The 20,402-nt window shown below is 43.8% G+C and overlaps 1 protein-coding gene across 1 annotated transcript in view; it reads left to right on the top strand.

Moving 5' to 3' along the window:
- Positions 1-20,402, top strand: part of FES (FES proto-oncogene, tyrosine kinase) — a 344,941-nt gene that overhangs the window by 73,400 nt on the left and 251,139 nt on the right. The window contains exon 3 of the mRNA XM_082253226.1: positions 14,143-14,418. Within this exon, the coding sequence (XP_082109352.1) occupies positions 14,194-14,418 (225 nt within the window). The 5' untranslated portion in view covers positions 14,143-14,193. The remainder of the gene's footprint in view (positions 1-14,142; positions 14,419-20,402) is intronic.

The following is a 20,402-nucleotide window of genomic DNA, read 5'->3' as shown; positions in this document are numbered from 1 at the left end:
GGTCCAGTCTCCAAAGGGAAGGGGATCATGCTCTGCTTCAGTATGTCTCAGTACATGTTGGCATTCATGGTTCCCTCAATGCACTGTAACTCCCCAGTGCCAGCAGCACTCATGCAGCCGCAGACAATGACATTCCCACCACCATGCTTGGCTGTAGGCAAGACACACTTGTCTTTGTACTCTTCACCTGGTTGCCGCCACACACGCCTAACACCATCTGAACCAAATAAGTTTGTCTTTGTCTCATCAGACCACAGGACATGGTTCCATTATTCCATGTCCTTAGTCTGCTTGTCTTCAGCAAACTGTTTGTGGGCTTTCTTGTGCATCGTCTTAAGAAGAGGCTTCCTTCTGGGACGGCAGCCACGCAGACCAATTTAATGCAATGTGCGGCATATGGTCTGAGCACTGACAGGCTGACCACCCACCCCTTCAGCCTCTGCAGCAATGCTGGCAGCACTCATACGTCTATTTCCCAAAGACAACCTCTGGATAGCACGTGCACTCAACCTCTTTGGTTGACCATTCTGAAGCCTGTTCTGAGTGGAACCTGTACTGTTCAACCACTCTATGGACTTGGCCACCGTGCTGCAGCTCAGTTTCAGGGTCTTGGCAATATTCTTATAGCCTAGGCCATCTTTAAGTAGAACAACACATCTTTTTTTCAGATCCCCAGAGTTCTTTGCCATGAGGTGCCATGTTTACATTCCAGTGACCAGTATGAGAGAGTGAGAGCGATAACACCAAATTTAACACACCTGCTCCCCATTCATGCCTGAGACCTTGTAACACTAACGCGTCACATGATATCGGGGAGGGAAAATGGCTAAATGGGCCCAATTTGGACATTTTCATTTAGGGGTGTACTCACTTTTGTTGCCAGTGGTTTGGCCATTAATGGCTGTGTTGAGTTACTTTGAGGGGACAGCAAATTTACACTGTTATATGACGCTGAACACGTGCACTCAACTTCTTTGGTCGACCATGGCGAGGCCTGTTCTGAGTGGAACCTGTACTGTTAAACCGATGTGTGGTCTTGTCCACCATGCTGCAGCTCAGTTTCAGGGTCTTGGCAATCTTCCTATAGCCTAGGCCATCTTTATGTAGAGCAACAATTCTTTTTTTCAGGTCCTCAGAGAGTTCTTTGCCATGAGGTCATGAGGTGCCATGTTGAACTTCCAGTGACCAGTATGAGAGAGTGAGAGCAATAACACCAAATTTAACACACCTGCTCCCCATTCACACCTGAGACCTTGTAAGACTAACAAGTCACATGACACTAGGAAGGGAAAATGGCTAATTGGGTCCAATTTGGACATTTTCACTTAGGGGTGTACTCACTTTTGTTGCCAGCAGTTTAGACATTAATGGCTGTTTGTTTAGTTATTTTGAGGGGACAGCAAAATTATACTGTTATACAAGCTGTATACTCACTACTTTACGTTGTAGCGAAGTGTAATTTCTTCAGTGTTGTCACATGAAAAGATATAAAAAATGTTTACAAAAATGTGGAGGGTGTCCTCACTTTTGTGAGATACTGTATATGCTCTCCGGTTATGTAGTGAATCCTGTCTTTGTTCAACAATGTGTCCTGAAGAAGCGGACAAGGGAAACGCGTTGATGCACAGGGACTTATTTTTTCATTCCGATGCCATCTGGTGAATGACTCTCACCTTGCTGCATATTTGTATACATTTTTTTTGATACAGGACTTTATATGTTTTTTTTTTTTACGTTTGTCTAAATTTGCCTTTATAGTCAAGCCAGGTTGTTTCTTTGTAGATTTATCATATTTGACTGTATTACTAAAAAGACTTTTAATCGCTTGCCAACCATATACTGTATATACACAGCGGCAAGACCGCTCTCATGTGGAGGATCACGTACCTAGTATGTGACCCTGCACTTCCAGGTCTGGGGCACGCACGCATGCTAGGATTCGACACAGCAGGAACCAATCAGTGGGACTCCATGTCCGGCGGTTCCCGTCGATCGTTCGGGACACAAGCAGAAGTAAACAAGGCAGATTCCCGTTTTGTCAGCAGGGAAGGTATTGATCCTGTGTTCCTGCAAAGCAGTGCACATTTTTAGCATTGATCACTGTATTAGTGTCACTGGTTCCCAAAAAAGTTTCAAAAGTTTTACTTAGTTGCTGACTTGTCTGCTGCATTGTCTCACTATAAGTCACTGATTTGTCGCCATTGCTAATTTAAAAAATAAATCAATAAAAATTTCATAAATCTATCCTAAAGTTTGTAGACGCCATAACTTTTGCGCAAACCAATCAATATACGCTTATTGGGATTTTTTGTTACCAAAAATATGTAGCAGAATACATATTGGTCTAAATTGATGAAGAAATTTGATTTTTTACATTTTGTTTATTGGATAGGTTTTACAGCAGAAAGTAAAAAAATATTGTTTTTTTTTCAAAATTGACATTCTTTTTTTGTTGCTTATAGCGCAAAAAATAAAAACCACAGAGGTGATCAAACTCCACCAAAAGAAAACTCCATTTGTGGGATAAAAAAGACACAAATTTTACTTGGGTACAGCGTTGCAAATTTCAGTTAAAGTAACGCAGTGCCGTATTGCAAAAAATGGCCTGGTCATTAAGGGGGTAAATCGTCCGGAGCTGAAGTAGTTAAGCAAAGTTGTATCCACTTTCCTGAGCCTGGTCTGAGGTTATTCAAAGGGGTGCATGTTGGTTCTGGCGTAGCAAAAAAATGACTACGGGGTATGAAGATCAGATACTACAAAAGGGTTAACTCGGCAAGACAAGGAAGAGAAATGTAGTTGCCATGAGTAACTAAGTACTAGTTCAAGACACAAAGCAACCAGTAGTTAGGTATGGCACCTGGTATAAGGGACAGGTCCTCTGGTAGCGAGGGGGTCAATGTCTGTCTCCCCCCTAGCGGTCGGTTTTCAGGAGCAACAGGAACTGAACCCACGTTACGGAGATTTATGGCCTGGTTGGTCACAAGGTATGGAAGTGAAGGAGTTAATAAATGCACGCATGACGCATGAGGTCTGCGCAGTCTCCACCTGGTCCCAAGCATTGATGAGTGCGCTCCGTGCGAAAGGTAACCCCCCGTGTGCAGGACGAGCTGACCCCTCCCACTGCCCGGCTTAGCCCAAGAACCCCTGTGGACCTGCAAGGATATGCCACTGCCTGCTCCACACCCACATGGTGCCGGAAATAAGGATGCAGAGTCCTATCCTGCATCTACCAACATTGAAAACATTCCCTCATTTCTATAAATGGACTTTTCTGTTATGGAAGGGAAATTGTATTGCAAATATTCTGCACATGTTCTATACAGATGTGCTAAGTCCTGCATGAGTCATAATGTACAGGACAATGATATCTGCAAATCAAAAGAAGCCATGATTGTGTGACTCAATAGACTTTTAATTTTATCTGTGTATGGTAACAATAATTGCATTGGGAAAAAGTTAATTATTCATTAACATAAAACAATGTGTTTAGTGGACAAATCCATGAAAACTTTCACTGTTGATGCATATCATTTTTACCATTATTGGTTCCTGTGGGCTTTAGTGCTGGTTTACACCAGTACGACTTGTCAGGTGACTTGTCAGCCTGACAAGTCTCGGACCGTCGTGGTCCATTGTGTAGTACAGGAACGGTTTTAATAGGAGCTCCGACTTAGAAAAAGGGTCCTGTACTACTTCGGGGCAACCTCGGAGCGACTTGCATAGACATTTATTTTATGAAGTCCGTGCAAGTCGCGCCGAAGTCGCGGTGCACGTGACTTCACAGGTCGCCCCCGAAGTCGTGCCGCTGCAGTGTGAACCGGCACTTAGAGTATCATAGCTTTGTGCCGGGCCTTATCAAATTTAAGCCCCAGGTGTTCACCTCTGCCCTGTCAAGCAAAAAATGAAACCATGAAGATAAATGAATTGTACATTCTTCTATCTTGCCTCACACAAGTGATACTGAATCTTGTGTTGTACTTGTCACTAAGATTCCAACCTCCCTTTGAACATCTATGTGGGTTAGATGCTACATTGAGATGTCAAGAAAACCTCCCAAACAGGTTACACAGCATTCTCTCTAAAGTCTCTGAGAACCTGCGTTAAGAGGTTGTTTCTGGTAATCCAACCAGACTAAGTTAGTACTAGAGAGAAAAAAATGAATGTGGGCAATAGGTAGAATGAAGAAGGAGCTGTAATCATTTCTAATGTGTACCTCGAGGTTCAGTTCCAATTTCCAAGAAAGAAATAGGCCTGGAGCTAGATGGCCAGCATGGGCGGAAGGCCGGACATGCAGGGCCGGATTAAGAGCATCATGGGCTTGGTGCTGAGGATTTTGAAGGGCCTTAAGGGCCGTGCCTTGGCATGCACCCAGAGGAGGAAGGGTGCAGCCATGCATGCCTAATTCCACATGGGATGCTGTCTCTGAAGCCCATAAACACATCCATGCATCGGCAACTGTCCCTCCTTGTCCGGCCTTCGTGCTGTGTGGGGAGGTTCTGAGGGAGCTGCCTGGGGAAGCGAGCATAGAAGCCAGACTTCTGTGTTTACAAGTGACAGAAGAGCGGTAACAGTGAATATGGCCAACCTGGGGCCTATATAAAAGGTAGGGGCCTGGAGCTGCAGAGAATTTGGTCTAAACAAGGGTTCTAGCTGATTGGAGAAAGTAAGGGTGGGGCAACAAGGTGGAGTCATTAGTGGAGTTAATGGGTGGTACTAATTCCCAAGAAGTTAATCAGAGCCAGTACAGCGTGGAACGAGCTTTTCCCGCCCACCCTCCCATGATAATTTCCTCTTGTTTTATGGATGGTTTGCGGTCTGAAGTTGCCCTTAAATTTGGTATTGTTACTCAAGGGATTCCCCAAGAAGGGGATGGCTTGGGGGCTATTATTGTTCCGGGATTGTTGTTTTTCCAGGAATTTGTCGTAGCAGTTAGCAGGGATCTCAGGGTCTTGGAAGGCTGTAACGGTTTAAAAACTTGGAGAAGGAGGGGTGGGGCCCATCTCAGGTATGGGTGTACTTACCCTGGTTAAAATTTAAGGCAAAAATGGATAAGAGTCATTTGGCTGTATCGAGGGTATCTTAATAGTAATAGTCCTCGAGCTGGTGTCGTTGCAGCGAGGGCCTGGAAGTCTATTTTGATGGTAGATACAACCAATTGGTTAATACAAGTTGCCTTCCAAGACCCTAGACGTTGACGCGGTTAGTTACTGTACTGAATTTGGGTTATTACTGTTCAGATAATTTAAAAGAAGAATTTTATGCATTTTATAACAAAGTTGTATTTTATGGTTTATTAAAATGGCTGCTATGGACTTTCAAATCTACTGGGACCACCCGTACCTGAAAGCTGATCGCCCGCCGTTTTCAAAAATACCGGAATTATGGCAGCTATCTGCTGCCATAACCCCGGTATTTAGCGTCAAAGGACCGACGTAAAACTGCGCGGGCGGTCGGTAAGTGGTTAATGATTCCTTACTCTATCAAAAAAGGAGGAAAATAAGTTATTATTATTATTATTCAGGATTTATATAGCGCCAACAGTTTGTGCAGCGCTTTACAACAAGACAATACAGTTACAATCAGTGTTGGGGTAGTTACTCAAAAAATGTAACTAGTTACTTCTGTAAATTGTAACGAGATTACTTTACTAGTTACTGCATTTGAAAAGTAACTTCACTACTTATTACTTTACTTTCCTCTTTCTTAATTGACCGTGTAGAAGAAGATACATGGCACTCTTTCTGCATAGAGTTTATTGTATAAACACAGGCTTTGGGAAACATGAGAACAAAACCTGAAAAAACAGAATAAAACATAAAGTGCAACAAAAAAGTCATAAACTTCATCCCTCTCTATTCTTCGAAATAACGATTGTATCGCACGGCTTGGGTAACGCAGGAAAGCGCGTTCCTATAGCCTAGTAAAGTAGTGTAGTTACCTCCTATAGCCTAGTAAAGTAGTGTAGTTACCTCCTATAGTCTAGTAAAGTAGTGTATTACCAATATTAGTAATGCAACTAGTTACGTTACTTTGTTACCAAAAAAAGTAATGTAGTTACTATAATCAGTTACTTTGTAACTAGTTACCCCCAACACTGGTTACAATACAATTCAATACAGGAGGAAGTAGAGGGCCCTGATCATTGAAGCTTACAATCTAGAAGGGAGTTATGGCTTTTGATACATTTTAGCCACTACAGGCAGTCCCAGTGTTACAAACAAGATAGGGACTGTAGGTTTGTTCTTAAATTGAGTTTGTTTGTAAGTCGGAACAGGTAAATTCTTTTAAGTGTAGCTCCAGCCAAAATAATAATTTTTATGTTTTTTTGGATAGCATAGGGAAGGGTTAACACCCCTGTAATGTTTGTTTTGCAGTCTGTACCCCTGTTCAGAAGATTTCACCTCACTTACTGTCCCTGTGACAAACGGAATTTGAAAATTTTGGGTTGTTGTGAAAAGGATTGGTGATAAAGCTCAATTGGAGACACCTTTTTTCCCATGAGAACTCACACAGGAGTGAATTTCCCTTCCTAGGGGGAGATTTCTCCTCACTTCCTGTTGTCTCCCTCCGTTTGTAAGTAGGAGTCGTTTGTAAGTCGGATGTTTGTAACCTGGGGACCGCCTGTATGTCAATTTAGGGTGTTTCTAAGCAGGCGGCAATGTGTTAAGCTCATACCAATGCATGTTTTGAAGTGTTGCTCAGATATGCTTCTGTTCCATTTCTGGGTAGTTTGACCAAATAGCTATCGAATCTGTAAGGCCCCTTTCACACAGGCGGACCGTTCAGATCCGCCTGTCCGTTTTTTTGGCGGATCTGAACGGTCCCCCCATGCATCTCTATGGGGGATCGGATGTCAGCGGAGACATGTCCGCTGACATCCGATCCGTCAAATCATGACGGATGGAAACCCTATTTTCCATCCGTCCAGCGGATGGGATCGGATGAGAACGGACCGACGGTCCGTTCCCATCTGATTTCCCCCATAGAGATGTATGGGGAACTGACAGCTGTGTCTCCGCACACAGAGTGGAGACACAGCTGTCATCCTGCTGCTCAGCGGGGGGATCGGCGGCTCGATCCCCCGCTGAGAAAAACTGAATCTGTCCGACGGACGGATAGTGTGAAAGGGGCCTAACACATGGAGGTCAATAGGGACCACAAATTCTGGTGTTTCCTTTTGAGCCTCTAGAGTAGGGTTTCCCAACCTTTTTTTCAGTCAGGGCACCCTTTGAAATTCTGCACAATTTTGAGGCATCCCACTCTAAAGTGTAAAAAATGCAACTAATAGTTTTACAAAAGGCAGCAACATCCACGTACATAAGACACCCAACGTTACAGATTATTTATTCTTCCAAAGCAAATACACCTTTGCACATTGGTACTGACTAGTAATCCAACTTTTCTCTTTTCCCTGAATTTTTCTCCCTCACTTAGCTAATGTGATCCCAGTGCTGACAAGTGCTGACAGAGGGGGTAAAGGAGTAGCAAACAAGGATGCTGTCTGGGCGCCAGATGTCCTAATGTATCAATCGATGACATCATTGGTTGTTAGGATGCTGCCAACTGAATGATTGTAATGGTGCACAATGAAAACCCATGGCTTTGTGTAATGGAAGGCTTGACCCACCTGCTGGCTTATATGCAATATTTGGGCAATTTTAAGCATTTTGCCAAGGCACCCCTGAGGGTTTTTGAATGCACCCTGGTTGAAAAAGGCTGCTCTAGAATGCAACTAAGGCAGTCAAATGCAACTATATAGCATGGGAAGCCCACCACATGTCTGAGAAACATGTTGCTAATAAAAATGGGGGGGGGGGGGGTGTACAGTGGTGGGGGAAGTTGGCATCTTATCTGGCTTTGAGGGCAACCTAAGAAAGATGAAAGTCCTTCCATGTACAGATTTGTGGGGTCCCTAAATGCTGTACACACAATCACTAATGGTCATTTTTTGACTCCCAACAGTGACACTGTACACTGGCAGCACACATTTTCTGCTATATATCAAAGTTTGTATTAATATCTTTGTAAAACACACAGGTAACCCCCCAAAAAAGACTTTTCTGTAGTATGAGCTTCAACTGGTGTCAGTTCAGCAAGCAGTATTAACCATGCATTGGGCTCCTTCCCAAAAACCTCGTTCTTCAACATTGTCAGTAGGCAAAAAGATTGTTTTCTTAGTGGTTTTAAGAATAGCAAGCTAAAAGCAGAAATGAACTTTAGAGTATGCAATGTCATGGTAACTAAAACTTTTTTGGTCAGCTGTATTACCACATATACACGGCAGCACTGACAAGACTGCAAGGTCACGCAGAACATTTTTCTGGGGAGGGGGGGGGCTGGGGCAGGAGAGAGTGGTGGGTTGATAGGAGGCTATGCCAGGAATTAGCTAGGTTGGCACAAAGAGACTTGGCTACACGCAGCAGCTAATTGGTCAAAGCTGCCTGGGGGGTGTGGAAGACATCTGATATTCAAGCTGAGTTCATTTTGATAAAGTTCAGGTAGGTTTGATAGGTTCAGGTCAGCCTATTGCCTATGGACAGGCAGCTGCATTTGTCGGTCACATGCACCAAGCTCCAGCCACTGGTCCATCTTAGACACCTAGTAGTCCATGAGGTCTTTCTACTCCTTTACCATCGTGGAAAAGCCCTCCCTATGAGTGGTGCCTGGGGCCAGGCTTGCCCAGTGCTGCCTGAAGAATGTGTTCTATGCCTCAGTTAGATGTGCACTGCTAGTGGTGGTGCTAACTGCAGTGTTGCCAGCCATTAGTATTTGTACTGAAAAAATAGTAATGTATGTAACATAAATTACCAAAGTGCGCTAAACAATATAATGAGAACAAAAGTTCATAGGTGATGTCTGTGATGACACCAATTTAACATGTACATTCAATTCCAAAAAGTGCAAAACTGTAAAAAAGTCTTTCAATTCAGAAGATGGAGTGAAGGTTAGGGAGTGTTGGGAGGTGGGTGGGGCCTCGTCCCAAAATAGTGATCCAAAGTGATTCTCAATAACTTGTATACACAAGTGAACACCCAGTGATAGGAGTGGACTCTTACCACAATGTGGAGAGATGTGAGCATGTACTGTGTTTGGTCCAGAGGTCCCAACTGATAGGCTGAAAGAGATGGTTCTCGGAATAGACCGGATCAATCAGCTGCTTCCAAAGTGGGGGGGATCTGTAGGCTTCCAATCAGGGGATAATGCCAAAAAGAGATCGTACCCAAAGAAGAGGAGAGGACTATAGTGTATTACCTTCGGTTTATTTATAAATTAGGTGAAGAAACACTTACATAATCCAGACGAAAAAACAGCATATACAGGATGGTCGCGGATGTCTGCAGTACAATCCGGGACCTATGACAGCACGGCTAGCTCCCCCCGACGCGTTTCCACTGATAAGTCGGCTTCTGGGACTGGAGTGCAGTGTTGCCAGCCATTAGTATTTGTACTAGCAGCTAGTAAAAAAAACAGGAACTTTTCTCCTGCAAGTAAATGCCAGTGACAGGAAAAGGTTGCCAGTTACAAACATGGCTGCGCAGCTCAACATGCGCAGTCCTGGTTCGGAGCCAGCCGAGACCATTTGGGGGGCCTGCTACAGTGTGTTCGGACTGTGCCAGCAGGTAAGGGTCTGGTGGAGGCGATGCCTCAGCATGTTGCGTGATGTTGTGGTGCAAGAGGGCTGAGCGGAGCAGCCGGAGCTTCGTGTGTGGGTCTGCTGGGTGGGAGTAAGGCAAGCCAGGAGCAGGACTGTCAATGCTGTTTAGATTGGAGTGGACTGAAAGGACCACCTGATGCGGAGAGAGGCTGTCACTGTGACTCAGGAGAGGACAAGTCGTGTCGGTGAGGTGTCATCATCTTCTGTACTGCTGCACACTGCTGTCAGTGTCACTGTGAGGATCAGTTTCATGTGTGTGCGCCACCCGCCCATTCTGATTTCCTTCCCTCCTGAGTCCTGTCCCTGAGCTAAATAATTACTATATCGAAAATAAAATAATATATATGTTTTTTGCCTTGATATCTACCTTCAATCACATTGCCAATTGCATATTGCACTTATTTGTAGCCTAAATACTAAAATTTGCACTTAAAATTGTAATTTTGTAAGTTTTGGAAATGCCAGTAAAAACTTGGCTGTGGCAGAAAATTTTGGGTGTCGTTTCGGTACATTTTAATCTGGTAGGTTAGCAACACTGGCTAACTTCGAAGGGTAGCAAAGGCATCCCTACTGCCACTGGTCAAGACTTTGTACAATTTGACTGTTTTGGGTATTGTAGCCTGGATCCAAGATGGTGACAGAAGTAGAGCTGCTGATAAGGGAGTACAACCAGCCCTCCTATACTGGGCCTGGGCCCCATAAGTTCAAAAGGGGGGCCCAGGCATCTACTGAGCAGGAGGGCACTCTGTACTTTCTTACTGTCTTAGACGCAAATCCTCTTCTGTCTCTCACTGCAGTGCTGCCAACTTCTCCTCCTCTCCCTCCCTCCAGCTACACTGCGAGGGGATTGGTACCTAGCACATTCATCCTTTCCTTTCATCTGCTGTCTGGTGCCCCCCAGGTGCCCCTTTCTTCCTCCTTTCCTGCCGACAGCTGCTGCAGGCACACAGGGGGATGTCATTTACTGCTTTCCTTTTCTGAATGAACACAGTGAGCCATCTGTACCAATCACTGCTGTGTCCATTCATCACTGACGCCTAGTAAATGGTGTTTACTATGCTTCAGGTTGTAAATGAGCAGGAAGACTCAGAGCACTTCCTACTCATTCATTTATTCTGTACAGCTGAGGCTATAGAGAAAGGGACTGATAAATCAATGTCCTCAGTCACTTTAGGCTGGGGGAGGAGGGGGGCTGTCAGGTAGGCTGAATGGGGTCCTGTAATTTCTAACAGCAGTCCTGGACAGAAGACCCTTCCCCAAAAAATGAGACAGACCTCAGATTAGAGACAGAAGGCCCTTTAATTAGCCTCCAAAAATAAAAGAATGACAGTTTGAAATGTTTAACTTTATGTTTTATATTTTTATTGTATCTTGTTTCATGTATTTATTGGTATGTATGTATGTATTCTTTTATTGATCAATTTATTTATTGTCCTAAAGTATAACTAAAGGCAAAGCTTTTATTTTAGTGCCGGTTCACATTTGTGCGATGCGGGAAGGCTGCGAATTCGCAGCCTGTTCCCGCACCGCATCTGCACAAGAGGCAGTTCACACTGCCATATGCGATACGCAGGGGGTGTCAATTAAATGTTAACGACACCCCCAGTTTGATCGCATATCGCAGTGCGATCTGACAGTTTCGGATCGCACAAGTGTGAACCACTGTGCGATCCGATCCTGATGCGGCTGATAAAAAGGGTCCTGTGCGTGTTTTGTGCGGGTGCAGTGCGAATTTCAGCCTTTCAAAGTGTATGGCTGAATTTGCATCCGCACAGGAGATCGCATGTAATGAAGGAGCAGTGCGCCCGCAGTAGTGTGAACCGGCACTTAGTGTTGGAGAGTGTGCCCCCCCCCCCTCCCCCCATTAGGGAGATTCACCCTCTCTATTTGTCCTGGTTTATCGTTATCATTGAAAGTGAAAGTAACCGGAAATCCCAAGTCTTGGGTTGTCCCTAGAAAGGTAATAGAGGGAAAATCTTCCATTGGGGACACTAGTTCAGGTGACCTGGGGTCCCCAAGAGATTCCCTTAATTTTCAGGGATTTCTGCTCACTTCCTGTTTGGCTATGGTACAGGAAGTGAAGGGAAATCTCTGCAATGGGACACTGGTGGCGAAAACAAATATGATGGGTTATAACCATCTCTGGCTCCATCCAATATGAAAAAAAGTTTTGCCTATAGTTCTACTTTAATTGTTGGAGTACACCAGGGGTGAATTGCTACCAAGCCAAGGGTTCAAGCTTTCCCACTGTGGCTTTGGAGTTCTAGATGGTGTTGAAAATCAGGTAGAGAGGTGTCACTGGAAAAAGGACTCAAAAGGATAAGATAAGGAGGAGAAAGTAGAGGTAAGTGACCCATGGTGGGGGTCACTCCTATTTACTTCCAAATTACCTCCAAAAATTTTAATATTTAATGTAGTGTTGTAATGTTTTAGTGAGTTTGTTATTTTTTTGTTTATAGAAATAAAATAGGAGGAAGGTTACAAAGTGATGTTATTGGCTAGTGTCAGTGGAGGAAACTAATGTATTTGTTTTTTAAAAATGATACATTTTAAAAAAAGTAGCCTGGTCCCAGGGCAAAAGACCAGGAAAGGAGAAATATTACCGTTTTTGGTTTTGAAATTAATACTTCTTTAAAGGGGTTGTAAAGGCAGAAGTTTTTTCATCTTAACCACTTAAGCCCCGGAAGATTTTACCCCCTTCCTGACCAGGCTCTATTTTGCGATTCGGCACTGCGTGACTTTAACGGACAATTGCGCGGTCGTGCGACGCTGTACCTAAACTAATTTGACGTCCTTTTTTTCCCACAAACAGAGCTTTCTTTTGGTGGTATTTGATCACCTCTGCGATTTTTTGACCATGCGCTATAAACAAAATAATAGCGACAATTTTGCAAAAATAACAATATTTTTCACATTTTTTATATGAAATTCCCCCCAAAAAAATGTAAAAATTAAAATTTTTTAACATTTTTGGCCAATTTGTTTTCTGCTACATATGTTTGGTAAAAAAAATCGCAATAAGCGTATTTTGATTGGTTTGCGCAAAAGTTATTGCATTTACTAACTAAGGGAAAGATTTTTGTCATTTTTGTTGTTTTTTTTTTTAACGAGTAATGGCGGTGAACTGCAAATTTTTTTTTTTTTCCGGGACTGCGACATTGCGGCGGACAGATCGGACCCTTGACTGACATTTTTGACACTTTTGGGGGTACCAGTGACATTACTACAGTAATCAGTGCTATACATATGCACTGTTACTGTAAAAATGACACTGACAGGGAAGGGGTTAACTTTATTTGGGAAGGAGGGGTTAAGTGTGTCCCTAGGGGCGTGATTCTTACTGTGCAGGGATGTGGCTTTTCATGTAACAGCAGAGATCTACGATCCTACATAGCAGGACCGTATGATCTCTGCTGTTACACAGGGAAGAATGACAGACAGCTGTGTTTACATTAGCCGCCTGCCTTTCTCCCTCTGTAACTGATGATCGCGAGTGACCGGCGGACATCGGGTCCGCCGGTCACTCACGCTGAGGTGTCCGTGAACGAGCGGGGGCAGGAGCGCATCTCCGGCGGCGCGCGCTCGCCCCCTATTGGCTCACAGGCTAGTGACGTACCGGTACGTCACTTTGCCTGCACGGGGATGACCGCCGCAGTATATGTACTTGCGGTGGTCGGCAAGCGGTTAATGCAAGATAAAAAGCCTTCTGTGTGGAGCAGCCCCCCTCAGCCCTGCCTAATACTTACCTGAGCCCCCTCTCTATCCCCTCTCTATCAAACTATGTCCACAAGTGCCTCGGCTGTCCCTCCTGATTGGCTGAGACACAGCAGTGGCGCCATTGGCTCCCGCTGCTGTCAATCAAACTCAGTTAGCCAATCAGGAGAGAGAGGGGATAAGCCAAACGGCAGCTCTGTGTCTGAATGGATTCACGGAGCTGCAGCTCGGCTCGGGTGCCCCCATAGCAGGCTGCTTGCTGTGGGGGTACTCGACAGGAGGGAGGGGCCAGGAGCACCAAGGGGGGACCCGAGAAGGGGAAGATCTGGGCTGCCCTGTGCAAAACCAACTGCAGAGAGGAGGTAAGTATAACATGTTTGTAATTTTAATAGAAAATAAAAACTAGACTTTACAATCACTTTAATTTATGAGTAAGGAAAAGTGAGTTCCTACTTTATAAGACATCAGATGACAACAAAATGACAAACCTTTTATACTTTTCACAAAATTTTTGCTGTTTTTATTTTTTAAATCAATGTAGAAACACTCTTATATGTGGGAAAAAGAATTTTGGATCCAAATTTTGAGAAGGTCATAAATTTGTACCATTTGTAGAAGGACTCCTAGAAGCCAATCCAATAATATGACGATGAAACCCTTTTAACCATAATAAATTCAAAGCATCCTGTAGGTTTAAGGTACTATGGCTATTATTAGGTATAATGTACTATATTATAAGACTATTATGTAATACCCTTATTTGTTCTTCTCAGTTACAGATAATCCCAGAAGGTGACTCAGAAGTGATCTGAACCTCTATAATTATGGGGTTTGCAACGGAGTTCATTTGTCCTAATGGGCACAATGCATTGGTACGCCTGCAAGATTCTGAGCTGAAGCTGATGGAATCACTGAGAAAGTGGATGGTACAAAGAGTGAAGAGTGACAAGGAGTATGCAACACAGCTTCACCAGATGTTCACCATGATAGAGAAACTGGACCAGGCCCCCATTCCTGGCCTAGCAGAGTACTCAAGTCAGTTGAGCCAGGTAAACCCTTTGCTTTTCTTCATAAAGCTCCAATATTTTAGGCTTTTTGCATATTTAGGGCAGTATGCACCCAGGGACAAATACAAAAAGTGCAGACTGTTTGCATTTGTACCTGGGTAAATATTACCTTTAAGGATAAGTTCACCTTGTTAAAAAAAACTATAAATGCACACTGCCATATGCGATATGCATGGGGGTGTCAATTAGAAGTTAACGACACCCCCAGTTGCGATCGCATATTGCAGTGCGATCTGCAAGTTTGCACAGAATCGGATCGCACAAGTGTGAACAACTATGCGATCCGATTCTGCTGCGGATAAAAAAAGCCTCATGTGCGAGTTTAGTGCGGATGCGGTGCGAATTCAGCCATACAAAGTGTATGGCTGAAATTTGCACCGGACATGAGATCGCATGTAATTTAGGAGCAGTGCGCTCCGAATTACATGCGATCTCCGCGATCGCACTAATGTGAACCGGGGCTAAAGGGTTCTTTCTGGCAACTCAACCAGGCAGCTCATTTTGTTTCAAGTATCTTCGTATTAAGCTCCTTAAATGAACCACACTGTCTTTTTCCAGAGCAGCCTATATTTCTCCTGTGGGGTTTTTTTTTTTGTGCCCCAAACAATTCTTGTTGGTTTTGCACAGAGCTGCCCTGATCCTCATTGTCTGGGGTCCCCTGCCAGCGTTCCTGGCTCCTCTTGTTCGTTGAGTGTCCCATAGGAAATGTGTGCGCTCGCTCCTGAGCTGCCCTGCCTGCATCTATAGCCATGGCCCCGTCTCCCGCTGCTTCGTCACAGCATTTGATTGACAAACAGTAGGAGCGGGTGCAGGAGGATCGAGATTGGGCTCAGGTAAGTGTAGCACTGTCCCCATAGGGCTCACTGCGTGATGACTTCTTGGGTCTCCACTGATTATCTGCAGATATTCACTTAGGGACAGTTCACTCATTCATCCTTACTCCTGTTTGCTCGTTACTCAATAAACAGTCCAGGGGTTTTGGTTTTTGGTATTTATTGTGGAACTTGGATGGAAAAAGAGAATAGTGGGATACTCCAACTGAACTATTTACAGTAGATAAGGACAACTCTCACTTGGCCTCACCGGGTTATTTGTGGAAGCAGACACACTGCTTAACCACTTTATCACCGGAAGATTTTGCTGTCTTACGTCTGGGCCACTTTTTGCAATTTGGCACTGTGCGACTTTAACTGACAATTGCGCGGTCGTGCAACGCTGTACCCAAACAAAATTTACGTCCTTTTTTCCCACAAACAGAGCTTTCTTTTGGTGATGATCACCTGTGTAATTTTTTACTTTTTGCGCTATAAACAAAAAAAGAACGTCAATTTTGAAAAAATAACAATATTTTTCAAATTTTTTTATATGAAATTCCCCCCCCCCAAAATGTAAAAATCAAATTTTTTTTATCATTTTAGGCCAATTTGTTTTCTGCTACATATTTTTGGTAAAAAAAAAATCACAATAAGCGGATTTTGATTGGTTTGCGCAAAAGTTATTGCGTCTACTAACTAAGGGAAAGATTTCTGTCGTTTTTGGTGTTTTTTTTTTTAACGAGTAATGGCGGCGATCTGCGATTTTTTTTTTTTTTTTTTTTTTTTTTTTTTTTTTTGCGGGACTGCGACATTGCGGAGGACAGATTGGACCCTTGACTGACATTTTTGACACTTTTGGGGGTACCAGTGACATTACTACAGTAATCAGTGCTATAAATATGCACTGTTACTGTAAAAATGACACTGGCAGGGGAGGGGTTAATTTTTATTGGTGATCAAGGGGTTAATTTGCCACAGTAGAGCTCTAGTGAGCAGCGGTAAAGTGGTTTAACCATACTGCCACATGTATGGAAGAATGAAGGCCTCTTGCTCTCTCTAGCAGCAGACTTGATGCCACTACTTTATCTTCAGGACACTTTCTAGCATCCCCTAGACCAGTGATGGCGAACCTTGGCACTCCAGATGTTTTGGAACTACATTTCCCATGATGCTCAACTTTACTGCAGATTACAAGAGCATCATGGAAAATGTAGTTCCAAAACATCTGGAGTGCCAAGGTTCACCATCACTGCCCTAGACTGACACCCATCCACAGACTTTTCCTTTGAAGGGATGGCCCTCACACGACAGGCTCCATGACACGGATCTGTATGCAGTGTAGGCAGAATCAGATCCTTTCCAGTGTCTCCCTTCCAGTCAGCTCTGCAGGACCTCTGGGTTCAGCTCCTTTCATACTTTCAGGCACTCAGGTCGACCACCCAAGGCCGCATGGCAACTTCTACAGAGGAGGGGCAGCCCCTCCGGGACCTCACTCTCCAGCAGAAGACCCTGAGCACATGTGCCCCTGATATTTATACAATCACCCAGCATGCAACGAGGCACCTTCCTCTGCCAATCGCCAGGGCTGTAACAATGCCTGTGCCCTCATTTGTCAGGTTTCCTTCCACTGTCGAATATGCCTCCCTATTGGACCAGTGTGAAACATTTCAGACAAGCTGAGCTGCACCTGAGCACCATGAGCAGACCTCACCAATAGATCCTGCTATTTAGTAGGCAGAGAGTACTCTAAATTTACCTGGTAATCTTGCTGGTAAGCAGAAAGACCCAAAAACGATACTCTCTTCTAGCACCTACCTAGGAGAATGCTACATAAGTATGGGGGGGCTGCATTACAGACATTTTTTTTAAACCTTTTTTTAATAACAAACGTGTCATACTTATCTGCTTTGCACAGAGCAGCTCTCAACCAGTGTTAATTTCGTCGACTAAAACCGACTAAAACGTTTTCGTCGACTAACACAATTCAGATGACTAAAATACGACTAAAACTAAAATGGCATTTTAGTCTTAAGACTAAAATACGACTAAAACTAAAATGGCATTTTAGTCAAAAGACTATAACTAAAACTAAATCGAAATTTGCTGCCAAAAATTAACACTGGTGCATGCTCAAAGCATAAATAATAACATATTAGATTTTTCACTCCAAGACCAGCAGTAGTATATAATGAGTTTGGAAATTGTAGAGAAATGCTTAAATAATGCATTACAAATTACAGTTGAACTACACCCATTTGGTTATAGATGACTAAAATGAGTTTTAGTCGACTAAAATGTAGGGCGTTTTAGTCGACTAAAATATACTGGAGTTTTAGTCGACTAAATACGACTAAAACTAAAACACTTGCAGAAGACTAAAATAGGACTAAAACTAAAATGCCATTTTAGTCCTAAGACTAAGACTAAAACTAAATTGAAATTTGCTGCCAAAATTAACACTGCTCTCAACTTCCTCTTATTGGGTCCCCCGGTATCGCTCCTGGCCCCTCCCTACTGCTGAGTGCTCTCAGAGCAAGCAGCTTGCTATGGGGGCACCTAGGCAGGCTTGCTCCTGAGCCGCTGCTTTGCGTGTGCATTCACACACAGAGCCTTGGCTCAACCCTGCCCCCTCTCTCTCCTCATTGGCTAACTGGCTGTGATTGACAGCAGCAAGAGCTGTTTTCTCAGCCAACGAGGAGGGAGAGTTCCCGGAGAGAGCTAAGGCTCTCATGCACATTGCTGGATCATGATGGGGCTCAGGTAAGTATTAGGGGGGCTTGGGAGGGAGCTGCACACAGAAGGTTTGTTACCTTAAAGTGGTTGTAAAGCCTCAAGGTTTTTCACCTTAATGCATTCTATGCATTAAGGTGAAAACATCTGTGCTGCAGCTCCCCCCAGACCCCCCCCCTTTTTATTACCCGAGCCCTCAGTGGGGCTGAGTCCCACTGTCTGTGTCAATGGGCACAGCAGCAGGACTCGGGAGTGAGCCTGCTTCGGTGCCCCAGTGGATATAGGCTTTCCGTGGGGACACCTGATGAAATGGAGGGGCCTGGAGCGCCAGCAGGGGCCCCTAGAAAAAAGAGGATCAGGGTTGCTTTGTGCAAAACGATTGCACAGAGCAGGTAAGTACAGGCATGTTTGTTTTTATATAAAAAAATAAATTAAGGATTGGAACCCCTTTAGACTCGATTCACACTAGCGCGACTTGTCAGGCTAGTGACTGCTACAGTCACTAGCCTGACAAGTCGCTTCGACTTAGAAAAAGGGTCCTGTGCTACTTCGGGGTGACCTCGGAGCGACTTACATAGACTTACATTATGTGAAGTCCATGCAAGTCGCTCCGAAGTCGTGGTGCATGGGAATGCACAAGTCGCCCCCGAAGTAGTACAGAGTCATGCCGCCCCAGTGTGAACCGACTCTTAATGCATAGAATGACCTTCTGATTTTAGAACCACTTTAATGCAGAGATTGCATTAATGTAAAAAAAACACTTTAACAGCAGCTGCTGCAACTGGGAAAAGTTGAGCCACTTGCCTGCCCCTCTCTGCCCTCTACACCATTCAGATTACTTATATAAGCCTTCTCCCACAATGCATCGCAACAGTTGAATGACAGGATCTCCACTGGACATTCACTGAACATGATGCATTGTGGGAGAATAGTAGTAGAATGCCTCTGAATAGCAGAGAGAGCAGAAGAGGGTGGGCAAGTAGCGCAATTTTTCTCAGTGGCAGTGGCTGCTGGAAAGTCTCTTAGAGCTGGATGACCGCTGTCCAGTGCAATATCTGGATGCTATGAAGGAGGCACTGCAGGGATTATTTTATCAGAAGCAGCTGTCTGTAGGTTTTGGGATACAAAAAAAAACTTCAGCTTTAAGCATCTGTTACTGTATGTTTTACACTGTAGTATGGTTACTAGAAATAGGTATAGACAGACAGTGGCATTTCTTCATTCCTATTTCCTCATTGTTCTCACGGTTGAGGTTACTGTGCAGTTCCTCTATACAGTATTTGTAAACCCTCTATTCAGCAAGAGGCTCTGGTGCATTTTGACCGAGGGTATTTTCCATTTTGCAGTAGTGTGAGTTCGCCCATATCAGGGCTTGTGAACACAGCCATGCAACACAAAAGCACATTTTAAAAGTACAAGCACGCACGCTTTTAGGTGCTTTCAGGAAACAGGCAATCATGTTTATAGTGTTACTAAACCCACAAAAAGTAAAATCAGTCTGTATATGCAGTAAAGCATGCTTGATATACTCACTGTGGAACCTAAGGGGTTAATCCTCCGCATTGTGTATAAAGGCTGTTTGATCCTGTCTTCTCTGATATTCCTTTTCTTTAACTGACTTCAACCCATCTCATGATAGAACAGAGCATCAGACTGCACATGCTCAGTTCGGTGTGTATTGCTAGAGAGTTTTTTTTTTTACTCCTGGGAGGTTGCATGTGATCAGCACAGGCCAATCAGCACTGTCAAGACAGAGGTTCAGGGGATAATGAAAACTCCTCCTACAAGCTTTAACCAGACACTGATAGAAGTCGCAAGACTGCTATATACTGCTGATGAGAAAAGGTATTTAGCAGTTTATATTTACTAAATAATTTAATTTCCATGTTCTGTGTACTGTCATGGCCAAAAGTTTTGAGAATGACACAAATATTCATTTTCACAAAGTTTGCTGCTTCAGTATTTTTAGATCTTTTTGTCAGATGTTACCATGATATACTGAAGTAAAATTACAAGCATTTCATGAGTGTCAAAGGCTTTTATTGACAATTACAATAAGCTTATGCAAAGAGTCAATATTTGCAGTGCTGACCCTTCTTTGTTAAAATCTTTGCAATTCGCCCGGGCATGCTGTCATCAACTTCTGGGCCAAATCCTAAATTATGTCAGCCCATTGCATAATCAATGCTTGGAGTTTGTCAGAATTTGTGTTTTTTTTGTTGATCTGCCTCTTGAGGATGGACCACAAGCTCTCGATGGGATTAAGTTCTGGGGAGTTTCCTGGCCATGGACCCAAAATTAAAATTTTTTGTTCCCCATCCCCAAGCCACTTCGTTATTACATTTGCCTTATGGCAAGGTGCTCCATAATGCTGGAAAATACATTGTTCTTCGCCAAATTGTTCTTGGATAATTGAGAGAA

Source organism: Pelophylax lessonae (genome assembly GCF_965119305.1).
Source record: "Pelophylax lessonae genome assembly, chromosome: 4".
NCBI lineage: Eukaryota > Metazoa > Chordata > Amphibia > Anura > Ranidae > Pelophylax > Pelophylax lessonae.
This window is presented reverse-complemented; position numbering and strand designations above follow the sequence as displayed.